General features: G+C 45.7%; 1 protein-coding gene across 1 annotated transcript; it reads left to right on the forward strand.

Moving 5' to 3' along the window:
* Nucleotides 1-3,836: 3,836 nt before the first annotated feature.
* On the forward strand, nt 3,837-13,275 carry LOC115198753 (prosaposin receptor GPR37). Its single transcript, XM_029760999.1, has 2 exons — nt 3,837-5,767; nt 10,789-13,275. The coding sequence occupies exons 1-2, from the start codon at nt 4,655-4,657 to the stop codon at nt 11,602-11,604; spliced, it is 1,929 nt and encodes a 642-aa protein (XP_029616859.1). The 5' UTR covers nt 3,837-4,654; the 3' UTR covers nt 11,605-13,275.
* Nucleotides 13,276-13,836: the final 561 nt, after the last annotated feature.

Raw genomic sequence — 13,836 nt, forward strand, 5'->3', positions numbered from 1 at the left:
CTTCAGCGAGCAGGGCTTTCTAATTGACCTGGCCCGGGTATCCTGGAAGGATAGTTACCTCTTCCCATCAGTAGAGGATGCCTAGTTGCTCTTCAAAACTGCTTTCCTATCTAGCCCCACTCAAAAATGAACTAAGATAAGATATAGTCCTTGGTTCACCCCAGATTTGACTGCCCTTGACCAGCACAAAAACATCCTGTCGCGTTCTGCATTAGCATCGAATAGCCTCTGCGATATGCAACTTTTCAGGGAAGTCAGGAACCAATATACTCAGTCAGTTAGGAAAGCTAAGGCTAGCTTTTTCAAACAGAAATTTGCTTTCTGTAGCACTAATTCCAAAACATTTTGGGACACTGTAAAGTCCATGGATAATAAGAGCACCTCCTCCCAGCTGCCCACTGCACTGAGGATAGGGAACACTGTCAACACTGATAAATCTACAATAATCGATCATTTCAATAAGCATTTTTCCATGGCTGGCCATGCTTTCCCCCTGGCTACCCAACATCTCAGCACCCCCTGCAACAACTTGTGTGTCTAATCGGCAGTCTCTATGGGGGTGCCACAGGGTTCAATTCTCGGGCTGACTCTTTTCTCTGTATATATCAATGATGTCGCTCTTGCTGCTGGTGATTCTCTGATCCACCTCTACGCAGACGACACCATTCTGTATACATCTGGCCCTTCTTTGGACACTGTGCTAACAAATCTCCAAACGAGCTTCAACGCCATACAACACTCCTTCCGTGGCCTCCAACTGCTTTTAAATGCTGGTAAAACTAAGTGCATGCTCTTCAACCGATTGCTGCCCACACCTGCCCACCCATCTAGCATCACTACTCTGGACGGTTCTGACTTAGAATATGTGGACAACTACAAATATCTAGTTGTCTTGTTAGACTGTAAACTCTCCTTCCAGACTCACATTAAGCATCTCCAATCCAACATTAAATCTAGAATCGGCTTCCTATGTCACACCTAAGCCTCCTTCACTCATGCCGCCAAACATTCAATCGTAAAACTGACTATCCTACCGATCCTTGACTTCGGCGATGTCATTTACAAAATAGCCCCCAACACTCTACTCAGCAAACTGGATGTAGTCTATCACACTGCCATCCGTTTTGTCACCAACGCCCCATATTTAAACTACCCACCAGTGTGACCTGTATGCTCTCGTTGGCTGGCCCTCACTACATATCCGACGCCAAACCCACTGGCTCCAGGTCATCTATACTTCTTTGCTAGGTAAAGCCCCGCCTTATCTCAGCTCACTGGTCACCATGGCAACACCCACCTGCAGCATGCACTCCAGCAGGTATATTGCACTGGTCCTCCCCAAAGCCAACTCTTCCTTTGGCCGCCTTTCCTTCCAGTTCTCTGCTGCCAATGACTGGAAGAAATTGCAAAAATCTCTGAAGCTGGAGCAGCTTACCGATCACTGTACCTGTATACAGCCAATCTGTAAATAGCACACCTGACTACCTCATCCCCATATTATTACTTACCCTCTTGCTCTTTTTCACCCCAGTATCTCTACTTGCACATCATCATCTGCACATCTATCACTCCAGTATTAATGCTAAATTGTAATTATTTTCACCTCAAGGGCCTATTTATTGCCTACCTCCCTACTCTTCTACATTTGTACACACTCTACATAGATTTTTACAACACTTTCTTTTGTGTTATTGACTGTACGTTTGTTTATGTGTAACTCTGTGTTGTTGTTTTTGTCACACTGCTTTGCTTTATCTTGGCCAGGTCGCAGTTGTAAATGAGAACTTGTTCTCAACTGGCCTACCTGGTTAAATAAAGGTGAAATAAATAAAAAAATATATATATAAAATTGTCCATGCCGACTAATTGGCCACACCTAATCTTAATGATTACTTGTTTCCTTTTAAATGGGGTCTGTTTGAATAGAGTAAAATGAACAGCTTTGTATGAGTTGGCATGTCAGCTTCATCCTGGTGGTGCAGTGGACAAATTCCATGGATAGAGAACAGAAGGTCATTGGTTTGAATCTCACAGACACCATGCCACAATAAAAATACATGTGTTTGCATGATTAATTGTCATGTTTCCCATCTGTGGTTGGAGTTCAAAACAGTCAACTTAAGCTAGCAGTGTTATTAAATTCTCATTGAAACATGTTCTCAGAATGTTATTTAATAACCTATAATTTACCTTCTCAGAACATTAATAAAACCTCCCAGGAAAACTTGAAAGGAACCATAGTAAAACCTTCTCAGAACCTCCCTGCAACCTAAAACGTAGTTCCTAGAACAGGCGACATTTAAAAAACATTCAGTTTTATCAATCAGGACATTTTTGGCTTCGTTCCCAGAACCAATGGGAAACCAAAAACTTACATTCCCACAATTTCCAAGGAACCAAATATGCTAGCTGGGTACTGTGTGGTCCGTTTTGACTGTTACTAAACTGTCTTTTCTTCCTCCAGTTGGTCTTCAATGTGGTCTTAATGTGCTCAATCCTTGAATAGTCTATTAGCTCATTACATTATGATACAGTATCTAGCCTACTGTGTGTAGCCAGTTTTAACAGTTACAACATTCCCCTCTTCCCTCCTACTGCAAGAAATGTTTCTGCAAGGCTGGACAGGCTCCATCTTGTCCATTTACTCAAAACAATTTGTTTCCATTTAATGTGTCAGCCCAGAGTCAGAGCTCTTGTCAAACCAGTCTGTTCTCCAACTATGAACACTCTGAGAACAGAAATTATAGGTTATTTTGAGTATTTTGTTTTTATAACTTTCACTGAAAGTTTCAATAACACTGGTAGTTTGGAACTCCAAGCACAGATAAGACACGTGGACATTCATATCCTTATGCATTAATCATGCAAACACATGTTTTTATTTATTCATTGTGACACAGCATCTGCGAGATTTGTGAGAACCTATAAGCTGCTGGTGTCTATTCATGGCATTAGTCCGCTCCGCCACCAGAATGGAGTTAGCATGCCATGTCTCTTTACGCATACAAAGCTGTTCATTTTAGTCTATTCAAACAGACCCCATTTCAAAGGAAACACACTCATTAAGATCAGGCGTGGCCAATTAGTGGGCTCGGCCAACACACTTGAATACACTTAACAAGATAGTTAGTTTTGTTGATGCTGAGAACAGAATGTATATATTTTTAAATAACATTCTTAGAACGTTATCTGGATATTACTAAAGTATTCTTGTGTTTTTTATGGAATGTTTTCTTAACATTTGAGAACAGAATGTATGCTTTAAAATAAAATGTTTAGAACGTTCTCTGAACGTTACTAACGTTTTCTTGTGTTTTTTTTTTATGAAAAGTTTTCTTAAAGATCTCGGAACAATTTGAGAACATGACTTTAAATAGAACCATTAGAAAATCTGAATGAAATGTTATGCTGAAGTGCTGAAATTTCCACAGAAGGTTGTTTCTTAAGGTTCTTTGAACAATTTGAGAACATTCCCAATGTCAAACCAGTTGGAGAACGTTCCTAGAACATTACCTTTATTGAAATTAAATGTAACCATGTTTGAACTTTTAGGAAACATTCTGTTAACATAATGAAATACCAAGAAAATTACGTCGTTTTTTTTGTCAAGTTCCTTAAATGTGCTGAGAATGTTCCAAAGCCAAGCAACTATCCTGCACCATTCCCAGAAAGGTTGTTTGCAAAATAACCATTGGACAACCATGCTTTCACCAAGATCTAAGAAACATATGGTTGTCGAACTGTATGTGCTAGCTGGGATGTGTATACATAGCCTGTAGGCTACTAGGCTACTGCAGATGTTTTGCACAATAACTGATATCGAGCAAATAGACATCAGAATAGTTTAAACCCAAATATTATATTACACCATGGAGAAAGTGGTGGCGGTGGTCAGTTTACGGCGATATCGCAATATGTAATATGATGATAATATATTTATCGCGTGCGCGTCATCGGGCGTGGTTGGCTGCCAGCAGCGGTAGTCTGGAGGCAGGGTCTGATGGATGCGGAGTGACAGATCAGGGTTAGCCGCCAGGGGAGTCCATTTTCCTCCACATTCCTTCCCGAGACGCCCAGCTCACCTCGGTGCTCCACGGAGCGGACAGGGAGAGCCAGCCAGCCAGAGCCGCGCCTCTCGTCTCTCTCTTCTCTCAGCTCTCAGCTGTGTAACAAACACACAGCAGGACACAGCAGCAGCGCCGCACAGTCTGTGAGTCTCAACCAGACCCAACCACAGCCAGTGCAGCCTGTTCCGCTCAAAAACGAAAGTCCGGTGATCTGCTGTTTATGGAGATGAGATGCATGTGACCATGTTGTCGCTGTAAAATGAGTTTGCTAGCGGCATGTGGTTCCATGGGGACCTTGCAGGGATATCTCGTTCGGTAAGGCATGGCACTTTCTACTTGACAAAATATATCTCACAGGAGGAGGTGGCGGCTGGCTTGCACAGAACAACAGCACGGCGGAGACCAAACACAGTGCGCTGAATTTGGATGTGAGCTAAAAGTTTGCAAACGCTATAAGATGTTTGGGATATACGTTGAGGGTTTAAGTTTCGTGTAATTTTTGTTATTATGGGTGTAGACTGAACGGGAGTTTATTCTCTTCACTGAGATAAGGATGGCTTTCTGAGGAGGATATCTCTGCCTGCGCAATGATCTGGACCAAGCGGACTCTGATGCTGAGGACTCTGTGTGTGTTGTTGGGGAATGCACATGTCTTATCTCTCAGAAATAATGGCGACGTACGAACTAGAGAAACAGCAGGGGGTTCTTATGGGCTTAACGCTACAACAACACACAGGACCGCTCACACAGCCATCAGAGAGAGTCCCCAAAACACAGTCTATGACAGCACTCGCTCTGGGGGACACGGTACAGGTACGTCCTACTCCAAACAGACTCTTCAAACATGGATGGAACATTTTCATTCTACTTCTGTGAGAAAGATGCGCGTAATTGTGGATGAAACAAAGCATAAACGTGTAGGATTAAAACAACACCACTCCAACAGAACACTGACACTGGGGGATTACTCCGCGACCCCGCACAGGGACCTGGTGCGCCGCCACAAGAGGAGAAAGTTGAATAGTGAGATTGGCGCGGCCGCTGTCATGGGGATGGCGGGTGGATACAATACCACTAAGCCCCCAGCAATGGGCCAGCAACGCGGGGGACAACTGGACAGCGACAGACGCAAGAGAGGCACAAAAGACGAGCAGAAGAAGGCGTTTAAGAGGGAGAGGAGGAGAAAAGTGTTGAACAAAAGCTCAATGGCTTTATCTCAGGCGCAGAGCGCAGTGGACGGGCTGGGCCCCCCTCTCTCTCCATGGGAGCCAATACCCAAGCCCCTAGCTCTCACCTCTACCGACCTACCCCTCGACCTCTTCACCAGGAGAAACGAGATGTTTACTTATCGCGAGGAAAACCCGTGGGATGCCACTCCAATGACCCCTCCCAACACAGCAGATTTTGGAAGCGAAATCAAAAACCCATTTTACCCTGTGACAAGTGAAACCTTTGGCGCTTATGCTATCACGGGCGTTTCTGCCATCATTTTCCTCGCTGGGATAGCAGGGAACATAGCCATACTGTGCATCGTGTGTCAGAACTACTATATGAAGAGCATCTCCAACTCTCTCATAGCTAACCTGGCCATCTGGGATTTTGTAGTCGTCTTCTTTTGTCTGCCCCTCGTCATTTTCCATGAATTGACTAAGTCCTGGCTACTGGGAGAATTCACCTGTAAAATCGTGCCATATCTAGAGGTATTCTATTATGTTCTATTCTATTCTACTACAGATTTTCTCCTTAGATTGGTGGCTGATGGGGCTTGGGGCATCTGAACACTTCTCTTTGCATAGGCACAATTTCAAATAGTATTGCATTGTGTATTAGGTATTTATAATACAGTATTGTCATATTCAGAACAAGTTGTGATAGAAAAGCCGATCACAGTGAACATGACACTAATCCAATTCACCCTAACACGGGATTAGCCTCCATCGGCACAATAATAAACAAGATGAGTTCCCACCAAGATCAGATGTTACCTCATCTCATTATGACACCCAGTGTGACCTGCTGGCTGCTGGAGAGAAGTGGCCTCCCTCCACCCACACACTTAATCCTTCCCTCTGTCTCTCCCTTTTTTTGTCCCACTTCTGTGTCTCTCCTTCTCTCCTCTCTCTCTCTCTCTCTTTCTCTCTCTCTCTCTCTCTCGCGCCCTATCGCTCTCTCACACTCACACAACTCTGTGCCAATCTACTACTGTATGATATCTCTGTCTTTCTCACCTACACATACAAGGGGCCTAAGTAAATCTCAAAACACCACACCCAGTTTATAGGCATCTCACTTTACCCTGGGTGGGTATCAGTGTGATGCAACGTTCAACCTGTGTGTGTGTGTGTGTGTGTGTGTGTGTGTGTGTGTGTGTGTGTGTGTGTGTGTGTGTGTGTGTGTGTGTGTGTGTGTGTGTGTGTGTGTGTGCGTGCAGTCATGCCTTTCCTTTGTAAGGCCGTTGGGTTAAAACCAGTTTCGTATTCCCACAACTCCTTATCTCATTGTACAGTGTAGCAGTGAAACTGACGGAGGATATTGGGTTTGCTGCTGTAGAGCAACATGAGTTCGAAGTAGAGCACTAGGTGTAGGGTGAGGAGCACTTGAAGAAGGTGTCAGTAGACCGTCTGGCTTGTGTGTGTGTGTGTGTGTGTGTGTGTGTGTGTGTGTGTGTGTGTGTGTGTGTGTGGAGGTTGGGGTCCGTGGGTGAGTGCCTGCAGGCACATTTGTGAATTTTAGGCATGCATGCTCATGAGTCCCTGCATGCGTCAGTGCATGCATGCGTGTCGCCCGGCCATGCGTGTGCATGTGCGTGTCCTCAGCCCTGTGTGTCCTCAGCACTGTGCAGTGCCGAGCTGATCCACTGTGACTGTATGTGGGTTAAATGGGGAGTAATGTCGCTCCGCAGGCAGGATGCGGGAGAGAACACTCCACTGGGAGGAGAGGAAGCCTCGGGCTGCGTTGCCCGCTGGCTCATGACACACACACGCACGCACCCACACACGGATGTGTGTGCAGACGCAATCAGACAGACTCACAGACGAAGACACGCGCACACACATGACCACACAGACACGCACTCATACACGTCCATAAACCCATATTCCAATCCCCAGAGCCCAGACGGTAGATATGAGCCCTGCTGACATGGTGATGATAATGCATTAGATACAGACAGCTAGGAGAGGAGGAGAGGAGGAGAGCTGCTACAGTATTCCACTGAGACGGGGACAGTCCCTCTGACACTGATGGGAGGATCTCTCTGTGGTGTGCGTAGCTTCTGTGGCCTGGTCATGTGGTGTGGGTGAGTATGTGTATGTGGTCAAGTCTCCAGTGATGTGCAGAGCTCGAAGGAGGGAAGCCGAGTGGAAGAGGCCCTTGTGCGTCACGAGTGGTGTTACGTGAATCACGTCCCTGGCTAACATCTGCAGCGTAGGCTATATCAACAGCCACAGCCAGTAGTGAATAGTGATGATATTGCTTCTGTAAGTTCAGTGGGAACAGTGAGGCTCAGACAGGCATAGATGGGTTCTCTCCAGCAGCTTTGTCCGTTCTCAGACAGAGAGAGACTGGGAGGCTGAGGTGCTGCTGTCTGCGGGGAGATAAACTCATCCCAGTCTGCTGCAGGGAATAGACTGGGAGCCATTGAGGTCGGGGTTGGAGGACTGCATTGTGCTGGGATTGGTGTTAATAGCTAGACATTCATCACCCTGACACGCATGTACGTGGGCGCGCACACGCACAGACTCAATCACACACACACATACACAGGCTCAATCTCTCTCACTTATGGACACACATGCACAGAATCTCAAACACACACTAAATCTCACACACACCTAGACTCTCTCTCTCTCTCTCTCTCACACACACAAATGCACACACACCTACAGACGCAGAAACTCTCTCACACACACACACACGGTAGCAGGGCGTGCTGAGATTCCAGATGGGTGGGATGGCCTGCCCTCCACTGATCGTTACCCACGGCGATCCTCTCTCTGCACGTGCTCACTGTGATTAGGGGAAGGACTCTCACACACACACACACACACACTCCCACATACACGCATACACTTCTTGCAACACACACACACAACACTCCGCCCAACAGCACATTGTCTGCCCCTCTATTACTCATGCGGTCTGAGCGGCACATACATGATAGTTCATTGGAATATATGTTAATGATTCAGTGTATATAATTTGTATTTGTAAATAATGGATGATGGGTGATAATTATCCCATTCAGGCTATTTGTAGCTACAGGATGAGCAGATGCCTAGTTTGCTGAGAGATAGACCACATAGATACATAACAACATCACAACCCAAAGAGAATCAAACAGAAATTAACAAAATGATTATAGAAGCAGAAATTAAATATTGACTCATTTATAACTGTGTGAATCATGTGTATGCACAGCCAGTGTAGAATAGAGTAGAATAGAACTGTAATGTCCACTTGTAAGTAGACATTTACCGTGAGCTTCATCTCAACAGTAACCTAGGGTAACCGTATCACACGCAGAGCTAAAACAGTGTTACAAAATCAGTGTTACAGTTCAGAGGCTCGGTCATGGAGTCACAAGAGTAGTGACTCCATGATGCTCAGGTCCAGCCCTGTCTGCCAGCTTGTCTCTGTGATGATCTATTCCCTGACTGTACAGAGAGACTGATGATCCCTGTGGCAGAGTGGCAGCCGGGGGACTAGGCTTCTCCTGTTGGAGTTATGGTCTGGGGAAGGAGCGAGAGAGGGAGGGAGAGAGGGACAGACGCAGTCAGCCTGAACTGTAATAGCCTTTGTCTTCAGCTTATTCATGTGCTCAGTGTATGTGTTTCTGTGTCTGTATGTGTATGTGTGTGTGCATTCGTGAGCATTGCACCATTTATCAATAGATAAGAGTCATTACCACGACAGCCGCTCAGGATCCAACATGGCTGCCCGCCGCAGGTCCCCAAGTCACTCAGTCGCCATTAAACTCCAATTAATAACATGGGTTTTGAAGGCAACTGCTCAGAGGAGTTTAAATCGGGGAATTTGTGGGCCATTATTAAACCAGCAACAGGGGAAATATCTCTATTACCTGCTGCACAATACAAGTAACTGAGACAGACACAATGGTGCTGTACAGACTGTCAGCATGGCCACAGACAAGGCAGACGTGACAGGGGTCATTTACACAGAGAGGGTATCTGTCAAATTGGCATGTTAACCATTATAAAGATGTCAGGCTGTTGTATGAATAATTAGGCTAGCGAAAGGAATAATCACACAAACACACACATGCACACGCACACAAACACACACACAGCTTTCAGTTAAGCAACGTTAGCCTCACATTATCTCCAGCACCATGGCCATTGGCCCATATCTTTGATCTACATATCTGTACAAAGCTGGGCTTGTCCTATTCTGCCCCCCCTCTCTCTCTCCTGTTCTTGTGAGATCTGATCAAAGAAATCACCCAGTCTATGTGACAGTGTTTAGTTTGACTTGTCTCCAGCCTAGTGTTCAGGCTCTATTCACCATGTTGGCACCTGTGTGAGTGTACAAAGCAGAGTAGGGCTCGAAGGCAGATACCTGGCACACAGATGCGAAGGTGCACGGTTGGCCAGGATACAGGAAGCCCTCTCTAGGTGTAATTAAAGCAACCAATCACACTGTACGACCAGCACAGGCCGAAGGTCACCAGTAGTCACCATGGAAGAGGGATCTTGTTTACAAGGTATACAAGCTTTTGGTTAAATCAATGTTTCACCAACTCGTTCACCAATAATGTCATGCTCCTTTGAAGTGTACAGGAGTATCTACCAGGTGCAAGGTATCAAAATGTCTCATAAAAGGCTTAGAAATACCTACACACTGCCACACCTCTTTGAAGTCTACCGGAGCATACTGTACAATAGCATGCAGGTATTTACTTTCCTTTCATACGTCTCTCTAATGGCTGACCCAGTGTTGTTCTCTTTTGGCTCTACTTCGTTAGAACAGTAGCTGCTTTGGCAGAGATCCATAGTCCATGTGTGGTTCTCCTCTCTATCTCGATCTCTGCAGGATGTCACTGTTTAGAAGGCTGTAGCCTCTGTGGCCTCCCAGGGACGTCTGGGGAAACACTAGTCTAATTACCAGATAGAGAGAAGGATAGAGGAAGGGAGAGGGGAGAGGGAGTGGGGAAGGAGAGAGAGAGAGAGAGGAGAGAGAGATGAGAGAAGGAGAGTGAGGTAACGAGAAGAGGGAGTGGGTGAGAGAGAGAAATCTCCACAGCTTTACTGTTTATGTAGTAAACTGCAGCAGCAGTAATCACAGAGCAGGACCATACAGACTATAGCAGCTGGGTCTGGGCCTGGCTACAATTAGTTTTCCCTGTAGTAACTGCAGTCAAAGTGATTCCAGCTGGAGAGGAATATGTTCCAGGTTCCTTGCTGTGCCTCAGTCTTTCAGACTCAAACCAAAGCAGAGCAGAGACTTGGTTCTGAATGATGTATTTTCTAAGCTTTGAGAGGCTTAGAATTAGGCCCATTTTTTCATTTTGAAGCATTCTTTCAATTCAAGGAAAGACTCAGTAGAATCCTCCGTCAGATTTCTAAGAATTGTGTTGTCGTCTTTGTGAAAGTAACATTTAAAAAGGCCTATTTGGTGTATACTGTCAGATGATTCAACATTCTGATAAACCATTTGTCTTTGTGATAAACCATTAACCATTTCTCCCTGTATTTGTCCCCAGGTGGCATCTCTAGGTGTGACCACGTTCACCCTGTGCGCTCTGTGCATTGACCGGTTCCGCGCAGCCACCAATGTCCAGATGTATTACGAGATGATCGAGAACTGCACCTCCACTACAGCCAAGCTCGCCGTCATCTGGATCGGAGCTCTCCTATTGGCTCTCCCTGAGCTCCTGATCCGCCAGCTGGTCACCGAGGACCCCGCCCTCCCAGATGACCCCCCAACGGAGCGCTGCGTGGTGCGCATCTCGACATCGCTCCCAGATACACTCTACATTCTGGGTCTAACCTACGAGGGCGCGCGGCTCTGGTGGTGCTTCGGCTGTTACTTCTGCCTCCCTACGCTCTTCACCATCGGCTGTTCTCTCGTCACCGCCCGCAAGATCCGCCGCGCCGAGCAGGCCTCCGTCCGCGGCAACAAGAAGCAGATACGCCTAGAAAGTCAGATGAACTGCACCGTCGTGGCGCTCGCCATCGTCTACGGCGCCTGCGTGGTCCCGGAGAACATCTGTAACATCGTATCGGCGTACATGGCGGCGGGCGTGCCGGAGCGGACCATGGCGGTCTTACACCTCCTGTCACAGCTTTTGTTGTTCTGCCGGGCGGCGGTGACGCCCGTGTTGCTCCTGTTATTATGTCGCCCGCTAGGCAGGGCCTTCCTGGACTGTTGTTGTTGCTGCTGCTGTAACCATGCCCACTCCTCAGGCACGGCTAGTGATGATAATGAACATGAGTGTACCACAGAGCTGGAGCTGTCGCCCTTCAGCACCATACGCAGAGAGCTCAGCAACTACACTCCCGCAGGGTCCAACTGTTAAAACCACACAACTACTGTTAAAGGTCCAGTGCAGTCAAAAACGTGATTTTCCTATGTTTTATATTCAGTGTATATTTCCACACTATGAGGTTGGTATAATATTGTGAAAATGATGATAATGCCCCTTTAGTATCAGAGCCTTTTGAAAAGACCGCCTGAAATTCAGCCTGTTTTGGTGAGAAGGAGTTTTGGCCTGCCTGGTGACATCACCACTCAGTAAATGAGTTAGACCAATAAGAAAGAGAGTTACAAACGTCTCTGCCAAAACCAGCTAGTTTTCAGTTTTCCCCTCCCCACTTAGACCATTTCCAGACAATTTGAGCTAAATTCCAGCTTGAGAAATTGTTATTTGCTAAGAAGCTGTTTTTTTCTTTTCTGACCATTTTAATTGAAAACAATCACAGTAAGTTACTTAATTGTTACCCAGAAATGATTTGATGTTGAGATAAAAACAGCTGCATTGGAACTTTAATGACTACACAGCTACACACCTGCAGGACTATACAAACATACTAGCACACAGAACTGTACAACTTCACACCTGCAGAGTCAAACTGCTAAGACTGCAAACCTTTACAACTATAGAACTATACAACATTTCACAAGCAGGATCAAACTGCTTAGATTACATACCTGTACACCAACGGTACAAAACCACAGTAGGCTACTACACAATTAGCTACACGACTGACAAACTGGGTGCAAGGGCCACACAACTATTGTACAGTATACTATTACACAACTACTGTATATAACAACACACTAGCAGGGAAAAAGTGCCAGGACTACACACTATACATCCGCAGGGAGCAAGTAACATCTAAACAGCCATACTGCCGAGACAACTGCACAACAATCCGACTTCACTACAACTCCAATACACATACTGTGCTCCAACCCAGTACACAAACCCAGTGGTCTGAACTGGGACCGGACATGAATGGACAAAGCCAGACACTCGACACCAGACTATACTGGACTGTGTTGAGCTGAAAGGGACTCAGTGGAGTGGACTAGGCGTGGCTGGGCTGGACTTGGCTGGAGTGGACTCCGAATACTTGACTGGAGTGGACTGGGCTGGACCGGACATACTCACGTCACCCCTCACTCAAACTCTGCACTCACGATTCAGTTCACACACGCCTTACTCACACACTGGACTGTACATACTGTATACTACACACTCTATCACTCTAGTGAAGGAAAGATATATAGAGAAGGAAAGCAGGAAGGATATGGAGGAGGAATATAAGGATATTACAAGCATATTGTAATTGTTTTCTTTTAATGCGCATTAATATTACTGTAATCGTCGTAATTGATTTCTGCATACAACTCTGCACTGCCAAACACCTTTCCTTGCTTTCATACTCTGTCGTGCCCTTCTGTTAGTGTCAGAGTCAGGGCCTCTGTCTCTGTGTCTTTTCTGACAGTAACTTATTCTAAATGGCCAAGTGTACAGTGTTGTGATTCAAACTCTTGATGAAGTCAGTGATTCTTGTAAACCGTTTTATTGAACTTTGTGAGTATCTTGTTCACTCTGTCTGTATTTGATACTAGAAGATGTAAGCACACACAGTCATCAGTCTGGTTTCTGGTTTCTAAATAGCTTTTATATAGCCAACAAAAACTGTCCCTTTGATTAAAAAAAAATAACTTGATCTTGACTGTAGAACTGCAGCTCTGTGTATACATTTTTTGAGTGGTGTATTACTTTCTTTGTATTCCTGACCTGAAAATATCATTCGTTATTAGAATTCCAATTCACAATGTTTTTCCCATACACAAGGGTACAAACGCACCGTGGCTATGCGACGCCACAGACGCTTCCACATTCATCATCCGTAGATGACACAAACCGCATATATCGCCGCACACCGTTCCCTTATAACCGTCTTTACGGTGTTATACAACGACGACGACGACGGCAAAGAAGCGTCTTGCACGTACGCGAGTCTGTGTTAGCGGCGATAAGGCAGATGAATGTTGTGGTTATTATCCCCATAACAAAATGATCTGTCATAAGAAGACTAAGCAGAGCCAGCTCTGTTTCCGCACCTGGGTGACTCTGCTGTGTGTACTGCTGCGCTCTGAGGAGGTGCTATTTTCTTTCTCATCACCGCACATCCGCTCCTCTGTTTGATGTGTCGCAGTGAGAGAGAGATAGAGAGAGAGAGAGAGATAGATCAGCTATTTCTGTCTGTGTAAGAGAACAGCTCGGAAAGACAGGCAG

Source organism: Salmo trutta, chromosome 8, assembly GCF_901001165.1.
Source record: "Salmo trutta chromosome 8, fSalTru1.1, whole genome shotgun sequence".
NCBI classification, from domain to species: Eukaryota; Metazoa; Chordata; class Actinopteri; order Salmoniformes; family Salmonidae; genus Salmo; species Salmo trutta.